Genomic DNA, 19,712 nt, shown 5'->3' with positions numbered 1-19,712 from the left:
ATGCTCTGTCATTTTCACTCATGGATTGTGAATGGTTGATGCAACTGTTTAAGGACATTGGGGTTTCTGTGAAATGTCCTATACAAGTGTATCAAGACAATAGATCCTGTTTGGCTTTGCTGAACTCAGAGAGTTGCAAGCAAAGAACCAAGTACTTGCAGATTAAGCTACATCGTGCAAGAGAGTGTATTCAGAAAGTACTCATTCGGGTGTCCTACATGCCAGGAAATGAAATTCCTGCTGATCTGTTGTCTAAGGTTGTTAACAGAGAACAACTTAAGGTTTACGTACAGAGGTTGCAATTGGGTTGAACCACAGGTACTACAGGTTACACGGAAAGGGGGAGGATGTTAGGATATTTCTGTTCCACCTTAAAAGGGAGCAGGCTTTTGTGCGTCACAGAGTCTGCGTATTTCCTGTTCACAGGATGTTTATGTTTTTGCTATTGCTTTCGTTTCTCTCTCGGTGCCTGAACACGCTAGCAGGCGGTCATGTTTTTCTTTGTTCTGACCAACGCTGAATAAACTTGTAAATATGCTCTCCTGCTGTGCAACTTTTGCTGTGTGAATTCTGCTGATAGAGTGTGCACCAGCCTAAGAATGTGGCAATATATTTCTGAGGCTTCGTGTCACTAATTGCTGATACTGCACGTCTACGGGAGATTGATGGACGTCCGGAGTCCGGCTGGAGGCAGTGATGGCCTATGTCTCCCTGGCAGTATTGTTTCGATGAGAGGAGTGGGAGAACCGGAGTCTTCGAATAGGCGAGTCACTTGCAATCCAACCCTTTGCGGCTTGTCCTTATTGTCTAAAACTAGTTTGGTTGTGTGCCAGTCTCTGAATGTTACCACAACTCTGTTTAGATCCTTGTCTGATGGCAGAAATTTAACATTAATGGTGTTTTCTGGTGGGACGAACCCTTTAACGGCTAATTCAGTTTTCTTGAGAATATAGATTCTCTGTTGTACTGGGGAAAGGAGATCTTTGTGCATGTATAAGGGTAGGATGATAAGTTTTTGTTTATTTCGAATTAGATTTCTGCGAGAGTATTTTGTTTTAGGCGAAGTTTCTTGCTTAGGGATCGGATTTTCCCTTGAATTTCCCGCGGTTCCATTCGGGAGCGCTACTTGCTCTGTTGAATTGTGAAGCCCAGCCTATATTTGTGTATCTTAATTGTGAAGCCCATCCTATATTTGTGTATCTTGTTCTTTCTTCCTAAGTGCAGAACCTGACATTTGTCCCCATTGAAATTCATTTTGTTAGCTGGGGCTCAATGTTGGGTTGCAAAAAAGAGGACACATTTGTTGACTTCTGCTTTTAACCATGGATTGCTATGATGACTCTGCCCATGAAAAAGAGGACGTGTCCTGGAAAAAGAGGACAAATGGCAACCCTAAATTCTGATTCTTTCTTCTGTGGCATTAGCTACCCTCCCAGTTTGGTGCCATCTGCAAATCTGATGAGCATTCCCATTGCTCATCAGAGCTTGCTCCCTATACATTTCTAAAATACTGTGGGCTGATCTTCCCACCAGCCTCTCAGACCTAGAGAGGCTATCAGCAGCCCAGCAGGTACAGAGGTGGTGACCTCACAGAAGACCAGGTAAGTAAAAGAGGGTAATGTACTCATGACCTCATAGAGCCCATGGGGGAGGGGGTTAAGCTGCTCCTCCCAAATAGCTACCCAGTAAAAGGAAGCCACTGAGACTCTCCCATCAAATACTGGGAGTTGATGAAGTGGATAATTTAAGAATTGGACTCTAAGGACTCTGTCAGGGTGAGTGAGGAGCTAAGCAAAGACCTCTCCCCTCTTTTCAATTCCCTCCTCCAAATGACCCCGGGGCTGGTTATGGATGTGGGAAAACACACTAGCTCCACCTTGACAAAGCCTCCTGGTTTTCTCCCTCCATGTTTCCCAATCAACTGTAATTCTTAAAAAAACCAAACCAAACCCGGAAAGGGAAAATGTGTTGGACATGCAATGTTCCTAAAACTGCATGTCCAAAACATTCTTCAGATGTGTGATACACATTCTTCAGATGTGTATCTGAAGTATGTGTATCTGGTGTATCTGAAGAAGTCTGCATGCACACGAAAGTTTATACCTAGAACAAACTTAGTTGGTCTCTAAGGTGCTACTGGACTATTTTTTAATTTTTAATTTTAACCTATTATGGTATTTGTAAGAATGGGTTTTAAATACCCTTTGATTTATCCATGGCAAGTCTGCATTTATATGCAAGTTGTTCATATTTTGCGAGTTTGTCTTCAATGCAAGGTAGAAGGAAGCCTCATTTTTATTTTTCCAATTCATCAGTATCCGTCTTTTTGCCATGGTAAGGGCACGGAAACTCCACTCATATTGTCCTTTTGTAAGGTTCCATGTGCTGGGTATATAATTCAAATGGATATTTTGCACTGTAAATGTAAGATTATTCCGTACAGTTCTGTTGATAGTTTCTGTTACCATTTTATCTGGAGATATTGCCATTGAGCATTTGTAGGCAATCTGTATTTGTCTCCTAAGACAGAATATTTATAAAATATAGCCTCTTCGTTTATCAGCTGGTCTAACATTAATATACCCAAATTCATCCATCTCTTCCTCTTCCTTTCTTGGCATGTGAATTGGAATTCCTCATAACATATAAACTAGTCTAGCTATTATGTTCATTTTAAGAGCACTGACTTTCCCCCACAGAGTCAGGTTCAATGACTGCCATTTGTCGATATCCACTGATACCTCATGATATATTTTGCTGATGTTTAATGATGCTAATTTAGATAAATCTCATGGTATTAATAACACACGGTTGACTCATGTTCAGCTTGTGGTCCACCAAGACCCCTGGATCCTTTTCACATGTACTGCTACTTAGCCATGTGTCCCCCATCTTCTATTTGTGCATCTGCTTCTTCCTGCTTAAGTGCAGAACCGTACATTTGTCCCTACTGAAATTCATCTGGTTAGCTTGGGCCCAGCTATGGAGAGTGCCCAGCTATGGGGCTGTACGCTTGAGTCTGGGTCAAGAAAAATATGGACTTGCTGACTAAACTACAGTGGTGCCCCACAAGACGAACGCCTCGCAAGATGGAAAACCCGCTAGACGAAAGGGTTTTCCGTTTTGGAGGCGCTTAGCAAAAACGAATTTCCCTATGGGCTTGCTTCGCAAGACGAAAATGTCTTGCGAGTTCCTGCGGGGTTTTTTCCCCTTTCCCCCCCCCCTTTCCTAAGGCGCTAAGCCGCTTATCAGCTGATCTGCTGATAAGCCGCTTAACAGCTGATCGCTAAAAGCCACTAAACCGCTAATAGCGCTAATCTGCTAAGCTGTCAATGGGCTTGCTTCGCAAGACGAAAAAACCGCTATACGAAGAGCCTCACGGAACGGATTAATTTCGTCTTGCGAGGCACCACTGTATAGTCGTTCTTGTGTCTACTTCTTCCTTGGATCTCATTCCTACACAGAACAACATGTTTGTGAGCAGGGCACAGGGCGTCCTACTGCTGGCTGGCTACATAACTTACATGGTGATGGGTGCCTTCGTCTTCGAGCTTCTGGAGAACGATCACCACAAAAGAATAGAAGAAGCAATTTTTCACATGAAAGAGGAATTTTTTTCGAACTACACCGCTCTCAGCCCAGAAGAGGTGGAGGTATTCATACAGGTAAGGCATTACTTCAGGAAGACTGAAAGGGATGACCGTGGCAGGACACCAGAGGTTAAGAGGTCAAAAAGTATATATGGGCGGAATACAGTTTAGGAGGTGAGAACTGAGGTGGGGACAGAATCAGTGGCCAGCATAGAGCCATAAGGACTCACCCTTCCTTCTGCATGTGAAAATTTATCCCCATGGAGGATTAGGCAGATTGTTGGAGGATAAGACAAGGAATGACTACTAGCCATTATGGCTCTGTTCTGCCAACACTGTTGGAGGCAGCATGGGCTTCTCCACACTGAGCTTTCCTCCACTCTCTCCAGGCCTGGCCATGATTTAAAGCTCCTTGTCTGAGCACCATTTTGTTACTCTGGGGCTTTCCTCGTGAAAACCAGCTTGTTAACAGCAATCCATTGTAAACCCAAATTTACTTTTGCTCTGATTCAGTTATAAGGAGTTTTTGTTAGTATTTGTACCATATGATGTGGTTGGTCCCTTACCTTTCCCTCTCCAATCTGGCCACAGTGATCCATGCGACGGTCACTTCCAGGCTTGACTACTGTAACTCTACGCGGGGATGTACTTGAAACTGTCCCAGAAACTCCAGTGGGTGCAGAATGGGGTCCTTGCCATGGGAGTATATTCACTCAGTGCTCTGCCAGCTGCACTGGCTCCTGTTGGAGTATAGGGTCAGGTTTAAGGTGCTGTTTTTTGACCTTTAAAGCCCTATGCAGCCTTGGACCCTCGTACTTACCCACAGAGGACCCTAAGGTCCATGAATAATAATAGCTTAAAGGTCCCGGGCCCTAAGAAAGCCAGACTATCCTCCACCAGGGCCAGGGCTTTTTCAGTGAGGGCTCCAACATGGTGGAATGCTCTGTCCCTTGAGACTAGGGTCCTGCAGGACTTAATCTCCTTCTGCAGGGCCTGTAGGACAGAGCTATTCCTCCTGAATTAGCCTGATCCTCTATTCTCTTGTCCCTTTCCTCTTCTATGAAGAAACCCTTTGTGGGACCCCCACATTTAAATCCTTCCTTGGTCTCCTTGCTGGCTGTAGTAGGACCAACTTGGCCAGTTAGCCCTAGTGATCAATCGATGTCTACTGACTGGGTTTTTTTTTTCTTTTTCCAAAAATGACCCCTGAATTTTTGAATTTTATTGATATTGATGCTGCATTTTATGTTGTATTCTATGCTGTTTTATGCTCTTAATAAGTCACATTTTAATCAATGTTTTATATTGTTTTTAGCTGCCCTGAGCCCGGTTTTTAAACCGGGATGGGCAGGGTACAAATAATAATAATAATAATAATAATAATAATAATAATAATAATACTTGTTGTACTGTACTGTATTTTGCAAAGAATAATTTAGGGAAAGGAGAACATACGTCATGTAGCAGCTGCAAAAGAGGTGATTCCAATCAAGGTCACAGAAAAGCTGAATCATTGCCACGGAAAACCCAAATTTATGTTTCTTCCAATTCAGCTATAAAGTGTGGGTTTTTGTTAATATTTGTACAGTTGAACCTTGGTTATTGTACTTAATCCATTCCGGTAGTCCATTCGACTCCCGAAATGGTTCGAAAACAAAGGTGTGGCTTCCAATTGGCTGCAGGCGCATCCTGAACTCAATCAGAAGCCATGGAAGCTGCGTCAGACTTTTGGCTTACGAAAAACATTCGCAAACCGGAACACTCACTTCAGGGTTTGTGGCATTCGGGAGCCAAAATGTCCGAGTACCAAGGTGTCCGCGAACCAAGGTAGGACTGTTCTGTATTTGCTGGGAAACGTATTTTGCAAAGATAATACTGGGGAAAGGAGAACATACATCATATAGCAGCTGCAAAACAGGTGACTCTGTTCAAGGTCACAGAAAAGCTCAATCATTGTCTGGTTAACTGCCTTGAAAAGTGTGTCTTTGTGCCTTAGACCAGAGGGTGGGAGATGGGGTAGTCTCACCATTGTTTTGTTGACTGAGAATATGGGAGAGCCAATACTCCAAGCAGACTTTGTCCAGAAGAATTTATGAAGACAGGGAAGCTAAGACATTTATGCATTGCTACAAAAGTGTGTTTTTGCAGCAAGAAGACTAAACCCTCTCTTGGGTTCAAGGGAGAGAAACACTTAGTATTGAACTTGAGATATAAACAACACAGCTTGTTATAGTGTTGCAATCAGTGCTATTTTTCTAGGAAAAGAGGTATTGGAAGTTCCCAGAATTCACCATGAACACCTCCCTCCTTCTCCTATAATGGCAAAGGTGCCTACTTGAGAGGTGCCAGAACTGAGTTCCAGAGAGTTCCTGCTGAAAAAAGCCCTTGACCAGTCAAGACCTGTTTTCAAGTCTTGTGTAAGGAGTCTACTTTATCACTAAGCTTTGAGGGTGAAACCGCTGCATCCATATAACACCGGTCTTGAAAGACCTACATTGGCTCCCAGTATGTTTCTGAGCACAATTCAAAGTGTTGGTGCTGACCTTTAAAGCCCTAAACGGCCTCGGTCCAGTATACCTGAAGGAGCGTCTCCACCCCCATCATTCTGCCCGGACGCTGAGGTCCAGCGCCGAGGGCCTTCTGGCGGTTCCCTCACTGCGAGAAGCAAAGCTACAGGGAACCAGGCAGAGGGCCTTCTCGGTAGTGGCGCCCGCCCTGTGGAACGCCCTTCCAGCAGATGTCAAAATGATAAACAACTACCTGACATTCAGAAGACATCTTAAGGCAGCCCTGTTCAGGGAAGTTTTTAACGTGTGATATTTTACTGTATTTTTGGTTTTTATGTAAGCCGCCCAGAGTGGCTGGGCAGGCCCAGCCAGATGGGCAGGGTATAAATAATAAATTATTATTATTATTATTATTATTATTATTATTATTATTATCCCTCTCAACAACTCAAACATAGATCAGTTTTCACTGGGAAAGCTTGGTGCAAACCACAGCAAGCACCCCTTGGAGTGTGGGCCTTTGCCTGGTAAGAGTGGAGGAAAAGTTGAGTGTGCATCAGCCCTATGCCTATCAGTTACTGGGGGTGACAAGTGAGGGGAGGGCTGTTGTGCTCGAGTCCTGTTTGTGGGCTTCCCATGAGCATTGGGTTGGCCCCTGGGGGAAGAACGTACTGAACTGATCCACAAGAACGTCCCTTGTGAATGCATAGAGATTTGGTTAGCGGTATCTGGTGATGCATAGAGATTTGGTTAGCGGTATCTGGTGACAAGGGACGCAGGTGGCGCTGTGGGTTAAAGCCTCAGCGCCTAGGGCTTGCCGATCGAAAGGTCGGCGGTTCGAATCCCTGCGGCGGGTTGCGCTCCCGCTGCTCGGTCCCAGCGCCTGCCAACCTAGCAGTTCGAAAGCACCTCCGGGTGCAAGTAGATAAATAGGGACCGCTTACCAGCGGGAAGGTAAATGGCGTTTCCGTGTGCGGCTCTGGCTCTGGCTCTGGCTCTGGCCAGAGCAGCGATGTCACGCTGGCCACGTGACCCGGAAGTGTCTCCGGACAGCGCTGGCCCCTGGCCTCTTAAGTGAGATGGGCGCTCAACCCCAGAGTCTGTCAAGACTGGCCCGTACGGGCAGGGGTACCTTTACCTTTACCTTTATCTGGTGATAATTAGAGGAGGGGCTTATTCTTATTGTTGGAATATTCAAACTGAGTCTTGCCTTCCATTGCAGAGACTGGTAAGAGCTGTTCACATGGGAATAGATCCAGTAGGAACCCATCCTCATGACAAACAGAGGAGCAGCTGGGATTTCACTAATTCTTTCTTCTTCGTGGGAACTATGTTAGCCACAATAGGTACTGTCATTTGGTTCTGGTTTCTCCCCAAATATAATAGGCATTCAACTGCTCTCGCTTTTGCTCCTTCATCATCCTTCACATCTCATCTTTGCCTTGCCCTTCTGGCCAAATAAATAGTTCATTTATTGTATGCCCAACAAGACCATTCCCTGATTAGTTATTTATTCCCCACCCTTCTGGGGTCAACCTAATGCAAATCCGTCTCTCTCAGCACAACCCTATGCATTCAGTGGGACTTGCTCCTCAATAAATTTGCATAGGATTGCAACTTCTTTCCAGTAAGCTACACGAATGCACAAGAAACCACACACCCTTTTTGTCTGGATGCAGAAAACCATGCACTGAATGAGTGGGAGAACCTACCTTATTAAGGTAAAGGTAAAGGTAAAGGTAAAGGTAAAGGTAAAGGTAAAGGGACCCCTGACCATTAGGTCCAGTCGTGACCGACTCTGGGGTTGCGGTGCTCATCTCGCTTTATTGGCCGAGGGAGCCGGCATACAGCTTCCGGGTCATGTGGCCAGCAGGACTAAGCCGCTTCTGGCGAACCAGAGCAGTGCACAGAAACGCCGTTTACCTTCCTGCTGGAGCGGTATCTATTTATCTACTTGCACTTTGACGTGCTTTCGAACTGCTAGGTTGGCAGGAGCAGGGACCGAACAATGGGAGCTCACCCCGTTGCGGGGATTCGAACCGCCGACCTTCTGATCAGCAAGTCCTAGGCTCTGTGGTTTAACCCACAGCGCCACCCGCGTCCCTTTAATCCAGAGCTTAATCCAGAACTGTTTAATCCAGAGCTTTCAAAACTTTTCATGTTGATGACACACTTTTTATACATGCATCAATTTGTAACACAATAATTCAGTTTTACTAGCAAACTGGTGGTTAAACTAACCCCTCTGTAGCGTTTGCATGACACACCTACAGTACACACCACAGTTGACAGACTACGGTAACTTGTCGCGACACACCGTTTGGAAAGCTCTGGGTAAGCTTTCTGGTGTGAAGCACAAACTGTTGATTCAAGTGTGCTAGGGATAAACTAACCTGCACTTCGAGTTCAGGCCATAAAGCTGCAGCTTCTGAGACCCAAGAAAAGGGCTTATCTGTTTCTCAGCTTTTGAACTTGAGGTATCCCAGGAGGCTTCATTTCTTGACTCTGTCCACTTGAGAATCTGGATCAGTAGATACTATTAGTTTTCTAATTGGTTCTCTGATTATTCCTGGTGCTTGGCAAAATCTTCATAGGATCTCAGCTGAAAACAACTCAAGTCTGGTCCTTACAGATGCATGGAGTATGCTGCTTAGTTATTGAAACTTTTCAACATACAATGCAATAAAAACCAAACTGATATAAAGTAAAAGAAAAGAAGAAACACACACAGAGAGAAATCAATCAATAAATAACAAATAAATAAATAAATCAAAGAAGGAAGCAAGGAAGGAAAGAAGGTGGGAATAAGGGAGAAAAGATTCAGAGCCCTCTATCAGAGGTAGAGTTTAACCCTTATCCATCCCAGCTCTCACCTGGGCATACTGATCAGGTCAGGTCACACCACAGTTGAAAGAAATCATATTCTTAGAGCATTCTTGAAAGAATTTAGGGACTTGGGAATTGCAACTGATTCTAGCCAACTGATGGTGACGAATGGAGGAACTCTTTTCCCTCCTCACTGCAGATGCCCTGAAGACTTACCTTCAGGGGTATTATGGGGTATCTGGGCACAATGGTGGTTCCTCTATCTAAGACACTCCTTGCATGCCCAATTTCATCACCAAAGACATATCATCAAATACATTTATAAATTTATCCCAAAAGAAATAAGTATTTTGTAATTTATTTTTAATCCAGTAACTGTATCACAACTGAAAAATCTGAAGGTAATTGGCAAATCAACAGTTGCTGACGTCTTTGCAACCCTTTCTTAATCTTACAACAGGCTATGGAAACCTCTGTCCCCAAACGAAAGAAGGTCAGATCTTTTGTGTTATTTTTGCTCTCTTTGGAATCCCCTTCTGCCTCCTCTGCTTGAACTATATTGGCTTTTTAGTCTCAGGAGTCTTCGAAAGCTGTGCAGAGAAAGTGCATGGGAAAGAAAACAAGGTAATTCAATTACTTTATCTAGAGATGGTTTCTAATCCAGCAGTCACAAGACTGAGGCCAACATAGACTGCTGTTGCACTCGGGTCCTGTGTGCAGGTTTCCTGTGGGCATCTGGTCAGCTTCGATGAGAACAGAATCCTCAACTAGAAGGGCCCTTGCCTGTTCCATCAGGGCTCTTCTTATATCTATTATATTTCATATACATATACATATATAATTAACTGCTTCTATAATAGTAGGAAGACAAGAAAAAATTAGACATGTGCATTATGCCCTCTAATTAAATGAGGAAGATAAACTCGAGCTCTGCCTTCAAATAGGAATGAGAGAAACTCCCCAAATTATTTGTTTCAAGAAGCACAGATTTTTGGAACACAGCTGTTTGCATTTAGTGAAAATGACTCTGGGATAAATTTGCAAAATATATCTTCTCAAATTCATGGAATTTATTGTTCTTAACTCTCCAAAATGCTCGTGGGTGCAAGGGTGTATGCAACAAGGTTTAGAAACTCAAGTTTGCCAAGTTAACGTGGGATTACGACAGACCAAGGCTTTTAGATACTTGCCTCTTTCTAAAACGAAGGTTTCTCTTTTGTGTACAGCTTGTGGTTTGTCTGCAGGCACAAAAAATGAGCCTGAGTTTGGACAAACATGCTAAGCCAAACCATGCCTTAGTTTGTGGCCAGGCAGCGCTAGAGGGGGAGCAAAGCAGCCACCATCTGCTCTCCTGGAGCCTGTCTTGGAGAAATTTAAAAGGAGGTTCTTAGACTGTAGCTTACCTACACAGCAATCCAAAAGAAAAGGATGTAGGTTCCCAGTGAATAGATGTGAACCAAGCACTTGCATGTGAATGTAGAACTGGGTATTGTGCTCCAGATGAAGTCTAACTAGGATGGAATTATTGTTATTTATCTGTTAATGCAGCCTAAAATCCCTGTGCATGGCTAGAAGCCAAGAAAACTGAGCTCTGTTGCATCAAACCTACCTTATTTCTTTTCTTTTTTTCTTTATCTTTTAGAATTCAGCAAGATATTTTATCTTGTTCGTGGCTATGGGAATTATAGTGTTTCTTATTTTGCCATCATTCCTCTTTCAATGGGTGGAGGATTGGAGTTATTATGAAGCTATCTATTTTACATTTATTACACTCAGCACCATTGGTTTTGGAGACTATCTAATTGGTAAGGCTTTCAAAATACTTTCATATTGTGAGCTTAACTGGTTTTAGAGATAAAGCTAGGTCATCTGTGTGTTGGTTTCTGCTCTCTTCACTGTGCAGCGAAGTGCTTGTCACGAGACAGGTGTTTACATTCCACAGTCTGTGCTGTTGGAGTTTCTCACGGGAAAGGAGACTGGATGTGACGTACACTGGTTTCCTGTTTTTCACTGTTCACACAGTGTTTTTCTCTCCGTGTTTCAGAGGAGAGAGGATGTTTTCTCTGCTCCAGCAGAGGCAAGATGTTTTTCTGTAATCTACCAGCTTTGAAATGTAAATAAAGCAATTTAGAGTATGTGCACGTATTCCTCATCATTCCGCTGTGCACGGGACACTGCAAATTCAACATAATTGGTTATGGGCCCAGAAGAACGCAATCAATCTTGAGGATGGGCTCCAGAAATTGGAACAGCGGCAGAGGGACGGATCGGACGATATCTCTGCGCGTCAAGATGATTGATGAGGTATGTGCTACTGCTCCGGGCAGCCTGCCAGCATCTAATTAATGGCTTTATGGCTGGACTTTGACCTTTTATGTCCGTTTGCCGGGCACAGGCAAAGGATCAAAGGATCAAGTTCCTATGCTGGGGAAATCGAAAGTAACTTTTAAAAGTGCTTTTGGGCTAAAGCAGCTGCAGCAGTGACGCAGCATGATTTAAAGCAGCAAAGATGACGCAGAAGGCTAATGTCAGAGTCATGATGGCTAGCTGCAGAAGGCTGGCTGATGCAAATGGGGAATCTGATGCCAATCAGCCACATGCTCAGCTCAGAGTAGCCTGTGATACTGCCATGATTCAGAATGAAGCAGACCGCCAGGGTGATAGCTGCATGGGTAAGGGGGAGTCTTCACAGACGTCATCCCAGAGTGCAGTGGAACCACCAGATGGCGCCAAAGCTTTGAAGGCAGTGAAATGCTACTCGTGTGGACATCTAGGCCATATGAAGAGGGAATGCAAATATCCCAGGGCCAAAACAGAGCAGCGCAGCGAAAGCTCATCGCGTGGAAAAGGCCGAGGCAAAGGCAGAGGTCCAGTGTCCAGGACAACGCAGCCCAAGGCAATGGTCTCACGCTTCACTCCAGAAGACGTCTAGATCTTTCTTCGTTGTTGATTCAGCGGCAACGCACCACATGTGCAACGATAAGCGACTGTTCGTGTCTTTTACACCGCAGGAAGGTGCGATTCACCAGGCGGATGACCACACAATCCCCAGTAAAGGCTACGGAACTGTTGTTCTTCACAGTTTGGACTTATCGATACAGAATGTACTTTATGTGCCAGATGCCAAACATAATCTGCTCAGCGTTGGACAGCTGAATGAGCGGAAAATTGACGTTTCCTTTAAGAACAAAAGGTGCATCATCACAAAGAAAAATGATTATGTATTGTATGCTGAATATGTTGATCGTTTATATGTTTTGTATTATGATGATGTTGTGCAGGATGACACTTGTTGCATTGCAGGTTCTAACAAAAGTTTGCATGCAGAATGTATTCACGATTTTCATCGAAAATTTGGTCATTTGAATTTTGAGGCAGTATCTAAAATGCCTGCCTTGGTTGAAGGTATGACTATTAAACCCTGCAGGTACCACATGAAGTGCAAGGCATGCGCAGCAAACAAGGTGAAAATAGGTACTTCATGGTTCTCATTGATGCATTTTCCAGGTATATTTATGTGTACAATCTCAAGCAGAAATCAGAGGCTTTTCCAAGGTTCAAGGAATTCTGTGCTTGGTTGGAAAATGTGCATGGTAAGAAGATAAAAATTCTTTTCAGTGATCGCAGGGGAGAATTCACTTCTCAGCAGTTTGAAGCTTTTCTGACTGAGAAAGGAATTCAACACGATTTGTCTAGTCCTCGCTCGCCATGGCAGAATGGACTTGCGGAACGAGCAAATCAGACATTGCTTCAAGGGTTAAAAACCTTGCTACATGATGCAAATCTTCCAGAGAGTTATTGGGCCGAAGCTCTCTCATGTTTCACTTACAGTTATAATCGCAGGTTATCTTCAGCGATTGGTTGTACCCCCTATGAGAAGATGTTTGGCAAGAAGCCATACATCAAACACATGAGAATTTTTGGTTCTGACATGTGGGTTCACTCACCACAAAACTCCAAGTTAGACAAGCGTGGTTTGCATGGTATCTTTCTAGGTTATGAGAAAGGTTCTTACAGAATAATGATGACTGACTCTAAGACAATTAAGCTCACAAGAAGTGTTGAGTACAGTGCCAAGTGGGGGGAGAATGTGGGAATTTTCCAATGTTATCCTGATGTAAGTGATGAGACTGAGGATAGTCAAAAGCAACCGCAACAACCCACACCCACTGATGAAGGTTCTGATTCTGAGTCTGAAACTGAATCGGGTGATTCAGAGGATTTCAAGAGTGCGAAAGCCTCTATGCGACCCTCTGAAAGTTCTGATCAAGAATTGGAGGAACCATTGTTCACAATAGGTCACTTTTCTCCTAAGAAGGAAGAGGAGAGTGTTGAAGACCTACGGCTAATTCGCAGGTCACAGAGAGCCACAAAAGGCAGACCTCCAAAGAGATTTGCTCATGAGTTTGCTAAGATAGCAGTAACAGCTGTTAAAAGCTCCAAGAAGGTATTTGAACCTTCAAGTTTCCAAGAAATCCAGGATTTGGATTCAAAGGAAGCTGAGCCATGGTTAAATGCCATGAAGGCTGAGCTTGATTCCTTGGAAAGGAACAAAACATGGGAACTTGTTCCAGTAGTTCCAGGAATGAAACTGCTTGGAAGCAAATGGGTCTTCAAAGCGAAGACTGATCAAAATGGCAAGATAGTCAGACACAAAGCCAGATTGGTAGCCAGAGGTTTTGCACAGGTACCAGGTGAAGACTATCACGAGACCTATTCACCCACAGTAAGGTATGAGAGCATTAGGCTTATGCTCAAGCTAGCTGCAGAGGAGAATTTACACATTAGTCACCACGATGTGAATACAGCTTTTCTGTACGGATCTCTCGATGAATCACTTTATATGCTTCCACCTGATGGCGTACAGGTAAAACAGGGATTTGTTTGTGCTCTGAAAAAGTCCCTTTATGGTCTCAAACAAAGTGCACGATGTTGGCACACAAAACTCACTGAGGTATTGTTTTCTCTAGGTTTTCAGCAAGGGAAAGCTGATCCATGTGTATTTGTCAAAGAGGAGGGGCAAAAGAAACTGTATTGTTTGTTTTATGTTGATGATTTATTATTCTTTTGGAAAGATGTCACAATGTACAATAACGCCCTAGCTCAACTGAAAGAACACTTTGACATGAAAGATCTTGGTGAGGTAAACAACTACCTATCTCTTGAAATAGAGAGAGATCAAGCTGGTAACATTCTAGTACACCAGTCACAGAAAATTGCTGATGTGTTAAGCAAACTAAACCTGATGGATGCTAACCCTGTAGACACCGATGACAACAGGTTATCAGGTAGATGACACTGAAGAAGCATTTTCTGACACTACACTGTACAGAAGTGTGCTAGGCAAGCTAAACTTCATTGCCAGATGTTCAAGACCAGACATTGCTGTTAGCTGTAATTTGCTAAGCAGACAAGTCAACAATCCTACTGTTAAGGATTGGAAAGCTCTGAAACGCATAGCGCGGTATTTGAAAGGCACTATGCATTACAGACTGAGATTTAACAATCAGAAGTCTGGTGGTCTTGAGATATTTGCAGATGCAAGTTTTGGAAGTGACACTACAGACAGGAAAAGCACGTCTGGAGTTTGCTATATGTACAATCAGGGTCTATTTGATTGGTCATGCAAGAAGCAAACAACAGTTAGCTTAAGTACTTGTGAAGCTGAACTGAATGCACTATCTTATTCACTTAAGGATTGTGAATGGTTGTTACAATTGTGCAAAGACATGAAAATTCCTGTCAAATGTCCAATCCAGGTTTACCAGGACAACAAAGCATGTTTGGCTTTGCTGAATTCTGAAGGTTGTAAGCAAAGCACGAAGCACTTGCAATTGAAGATGCAACATGCTAGGGAACGTATTCAGAAGGGACTCGTAACGGTGTCCTATATGCCAGGTAATGAAATTCCTGCTGATGTATTGTCCAAGATTGTATCAAGGGATCAACACTGTACCTATGTGCAGAAGTTGGGTTTGTACTGAAATTGTACGAACACGCTGCCCAGTGATGTTCACAGAAAGGGGGAGGATGTTGGTTTCTGCTCTCTTCACTGTGCAGCGAAGTGCTTGTCACGAGACAGGTGTTTACATTCCACATTCTGTGCTGTTGGAGTTTCTCACGGGAAAGGAGACTGGATGTGACGTATACTGGTTTCCTGTTTTTCACTGTTCACACAGTGTTTTTCTCTCCGTGTTTCAGAGGAGAGAGGATGTTTTCTCTGCTCCGGCAGAGGCAAGATGTTTTTCTGTAATCTACCAGCTTTGAAATGTAAATAAAGCAATTTAGAGTATGTGCACGTATTCCTCATCATTCCGCTGTGCACGGGACACTGCAAATTCAACACTGTGGCCTCAAGGTACTAGTGGGAACCAATCTGCTCGACTGAAGAATATGAAAGCTCAGTTCAGGTTTCATACAAAAGATGACTTGCAATTATTATAATTTGGAACCCAAACCATATTTTAAGTTTCTCAAGTAAAGACCCTCCAAGTATCCCTATTTTCCAGGAACAGCTCCAGATTTACAGAAGCTATCCCAAAGAGTAATTAATGGTTCCTTGACATCCTGGAAAAAAGTGACAAGTAGGGTGCCACCAGGTTTTGTTCTGGACCTGTTGTTGTTCAGCATCTTTATAAATGCTTGGTTGAATGAACTGAGAGGATGCTTCTCAAATGTACAGATGACACTGAACTTGGAGGAGTAGCTAATGCCACAGAAGACAGAATCACAATTCAAAATGACCTTAACAGATTGGAGAACTGGGCACAAGCTAACAAAATGCATATCAATAAGGATAGATGTAAGGTTCGGCACTTAGTCAGGAAGAAGCAGCTGCACAAATATAGGATGGGGGACACCTGGCTTACTAACAGTACATGTGAAAAGGATCTAGGGGTCTTGGTGGACCACAAGCTTAACATGAGTCAACCGTGTGATGCAGTAGGGAAAAAAGCTAACGGTATTCTAGGCTGCATCAACAGAAGTACAGTGTCCAGATCAAGAGAAGGAATAGTACCACTCTATTCTGCTTGGTCAGAACAATCTGACAATCTGGAATACTGGGTCCAGTTCTGGGCTGTTGACAAATTGGAACATGTGCAGAGAAGGGCAGCCAAGATGATCAAGAGTCTGGAAACCAAGCCTTATGAGGAATGGTTGAAGGAGCTGACTATGTTTAGCCTGGAAAAGAAGAGACTGAGAGGAGATATGATAGCCATCTTCAAATATATTAAGGGCCGTGATGGTAGGACTCAAACCAATGGCTTCAGGTTACAAGAAACGAGATTCTGACTGAACATTCATTAAAAATTTCTGACAGTAAGAGTGGTTCGGCCGTGCAATAGACTCCCTTGAGAGGTGGTGGACTATCTTTCCCTGGGGTATTTTAAGCAGAGGTTGGATAGCCATCTGTCATGGATGCTTTAGCTGAGATTCCTGCATTGTAGAGGGTTGGGCTGGATGCATCAAACATGAAAGAAAGGAAAATGCTCAATATGTTTTACTGGACAGTGATTTTGCACCTTTCTCTTGGTTGGAACTGCAACTCCACCCCCATTGTTCAGCCCGGACACTGAGGTCCATCTCCGCGGGCCTTCTGATGGGTCCCTCACTGCAAGAAGTGAGGTTACAGGGAACCAGGAAGATGTCAAGGAGGTAAAGAACTACACAACCTTTAGAAGACATCTGAAGGCAGCCCTGTATAGGGAGATTCTTAATGCTTTATGTTTTATAATGTTTTTATATATGCTGGAAGCCTCCCTGAGTGGAGGTGGGATACAAATAATAAAACAACATTATTATTATTATTATTATTATTATTACGTGGGTTAAACCACAGAGCCTAGGACTTGCTGATCAGAAGGTCGGCGGTTCGAATCCCTGCGACGGGGTGAGCTCCCGTTGCTCGGTCCCAGCTCCTGCCAACCTAGCAGTTCGAAAGCACGTCAAAGTGCAAGTAGATAAATACAGTGGTGCCCCGCAAGACGAATGCCTCGCAAGACGAAAAACTCGCTAGACGAAAGAGTTTTCCATCTTTTGAGGTGCTTCGCAAGACGAATTTCCCTATGGGCTTGCGAGTTCTTGCGAGTTTTTTCCCTCCCCCCCCCTATTCTTAGCCGCTAAGCCGCTGTTAGCCGCTAAGCCGCTAATAGCGCTAATCCGCTAATAGCCGTGCTTCGCAAGACGAAAAAACCGCAAGACAAAGAGACTCGCGGAACGGATTAGTTTCGTCTTGCGAGGCACCACTGTAGGTACCGCTCCGGCGGGAAGGTAAACAGCGTTTCCGTGTGCTGCTCTGGTTCGCCAGAAGCAGCTTAGTCATGCTGGCCACATGACCCGGAAGCTGTACGTCGGCTCCCTTGGCCAATAAAGCGAGATGAGCGCCGCAACCCCAGAGTCGGTCACGACTGGACCTAATGGTCAGGGGTCCCTTTACCATATATATATATATATATATATATATATATGCAGGAATTTACAGGATGTGCACTGATTGGGAATGTGGTAGCGCAACCACACCAAAGCTTTTATAGGCTCAAACAGCATCATGTGCCCAAACCATCATGAATAGGCAATAATAAGGACATTGGCAGTTTCCTGTGTTCATCTTCCCACAATTCAGTGGTAGAAATGTCTTTTAAACGTATGGTGTGAACATGACCTAATGAGGTCTGGATAAACTGAGTTGGCAGGTCCTTTAAATCACCTCCTCACACATTATTGTTGCTTTTCTCTGTCTCCAGGGAAGAAGCAGGACAGAACCTATTTTCCGGGCTACCGGCTGCTCTCAGCCATTTGGATCATCATTGGTCTGGCCTGGATAGCTGTGCTGTTTGAACTGGTATCTTCATTCCTGGCACCTGTGGATCCGAAAGCAAGCTCACAAAAAGACAGCAAAGGGTAAAAATAACACCGCCCCAAAGGAGTCAGTCTGCTACATGTCCACTGGAGAAGAATTTATCATTTCGTTCAGGTGGAGACTGACATAAAAATGAGTTGCACTCAAGAATTTCAAGTGAGCTTTTTATAATTTTATGCCATCGTGTCATTCTGCTGATTCCTTAAAAACTCACTAGTCGCTCTTTAGGTTATGCAGTTCCTAATAAACTGTGAAATAGCCTGGTATTCTGCAACCAAGAGAGGGAGGGAGGGTCTTACTTGGATTCTCAAAACTGGAATGTGTGCAGAGGAGAGCAACCAAGATGATCAAGGGTCTGGAAACCAAGCCTTATGAGGAGTGGTTGAAGGAGCTGGGTATTTTTAATCTGAAAAAGAGGGGATTGGGGGAGATATGAGAGCCATCTTCAAATACAGTGGTGCCTCGCAAGACAAAATTAATCCGTTCCGTGAGGCTCTTCGTATAGCGGTTTTTTTGTCTTGCGAAGCAAGCCCATTGACGGCTTAGCGGATTAGCGCTATTAGCGGTTTAGCGGCTTTTAGCGGATCAGCTGATAAGCGGCTTATCAGCGGATCAGCTGATAAGCGGCTTAGGGCTTAGGAAAAGGGGGGGGGAGGGAAAAAACCCCGCAGGAACTCGCAAGACATTGTCGTCTTGCGAAGCAAGCCCATAGGGAAATTCGTTTTGCGAAGCGCCTCCAAAACAGAAAACCCTTTCGTCTAGCGGGTTTTCCGTCTTGCGAGGCGTTCATCTTGCGGGGCACCACTGTATCTCAAGGGCTGTCACATGGAAGAGGGAGCATGCTTGCTTTCACCTGATCTGGAAGGGAGAACTTATACCAATGGCTTCAAGTCACAAAAAAGGAGATTTGAACTAAACATCAGGAAGAACTTTCTGACAGAGCTGTTCAGCAGTGGAACAGGCTCCCTCGGAAGGTGGTGGACTTTCCTTCCTTGAAGGTTTTTCAGCAGAGGTTGGATGGCCATCTGTCCTGGATGCTTTAGTTGAGATTCCTGCATTGCGGGGGGTTGGGCTAGATGACCCTTGGAACCCCTTCCAACTCTGCAATTCTATGATTCCATGATTCTAAGGGGCATTTTCGTCCAACATCAGTACAGACAAAGGGTCCCCATGTAAAGTGGGAGGGGGTGGTGGAATTTCTGGCTTGAGGACCACACTGGCCTTTGCCTTCCAGTGGGCACTGCACACCCTCACATGTGTGAACGCCTACGTGCACACACACACAGGCAGACATGCACAGAGACACAACCCCCCCCCCCCCCCACGATAGCAGTGGAGACCAGCTTAGGTGGAGGTGGTAACTGCACCCCTCCTTATCAAAAAATAGATGGGCATTCAAACTTTCCCCTACCAGGACACCCCATCAGGGCGCTGAGCCTCACTCACTATTTAAATATATGCGACATTGCCAAAAACAGTAGAGGGTTCTGAAGGGCCAGAAAAAAAATGTCTCGGGGCCAGGTCAAGCTCACAAACTGGGAGTTGGTCACCGCTGAAGTATAACCGCCCCTGGAATTGCAGGACAATGAGTGGGGAATTCTGAATGCTTAAGACCTCGGGCCTCCACTAGAAGACAAAGAAAAAAGCACACCATAAAGAAGATAATCTAAATATAGCTTTGCTATGGAGATAGGCGCATATATGTGCACAGGTGGCAGCAACACATGCTTTGTGCAGAAACAGAAGATGCCCCAAATAAAGACAATTTAATAAAATGCGGACAATCTCACATCCCCCCCCTTGTGATGTGCCTAGCATGGCCAGGAGATAAAGGCTTCTCAAAGTTGGACTTTTATTTGAAAGTGGCACTCAATGTAATTTCTATGCAGTGGTACCTCTGGCTGAGAACGGGATCCGTTCCGGAGTCCT

The 19,712-nt window shown here is 44.3% G+C and overlaps 1 protein-coding gene and 1 long non-coding RNA gene across 3 annotated transcripts in view; one reads left to right on the top strand and one right to left on the bottom strand.

Annotated features, from left to right (window-relative positions):
* LOC307207842 (potassium channel, subfamily K, member 16-like) overlaps positions 1-17,933 on the top strand; it is a 57,564-nt gene extending 39,631 nt beyond the window's left edge. The window contains exons 1-6 of one of the 2 annotated variants that reach the window (XM_079962045.1): positions 1,627-1,775; positions 3,465-3,665; positions 7,320-7,443; positions 9,384-9,547; positions 10,566-10,728; positions 17,668-17,933. In XM_079962045.1, coding sequence (XP_079818171.1) covers positions 3,471-3,665; positions 7,320-7,443; positions 9,384-9,547; positions 10,566-10,728; positions 17,668-17,828 — 807 coding nt within the window. In that variant the 5' untranslated portion in view covers positions 1,627-1,775; positions 3,465-3,470 and the 3' untranslated portion in view covers positions 17,829-17,933. Of the gene's footprint in view, positions 1-1,626; positions 1,776-3,464; positions 3,666-7,319; positions 7,444-9,383; positions 9,548-10,565; positions 10,729-17,667 lie in introns of those variants that run through there. The other variant, XM_079962046.1, reaches the window with a different exon arrangement.
* The window catches only part of LOC307209020, a 111,778-nt gene extending 92,279 nt beyond the window's left edge, over positions 1-19,499 (bottom strand). Inside the window, exon 1 of the long non-coding RNA XR_013835290.1 lies at positions 19,398-19,499. This is a non-coding gene — a long non-coding RNA (uncharacterized lncRNA). The remainder of the gene's footprint in view (positions 1-19,397) is intronic.
* Between the last annotated feature and the right edge of the window lie 213 nt (positions 19,500-19,712).

This window comes from Podarcis cretensis (genome assembly GCF_951804945.1).
Source record: "Podarcis cretensis genome assembly, chromosome: 1".
NCBI classification, from domain to species: Eukaryota; Metazoa; Chordata; class Lepidosauria; order Squamata; family Lacertidae; genus Podarcis; species Podarcis cretensis.
This window is presented reverse-complemented; position numbering and strand designations above follow the sequence as displayed.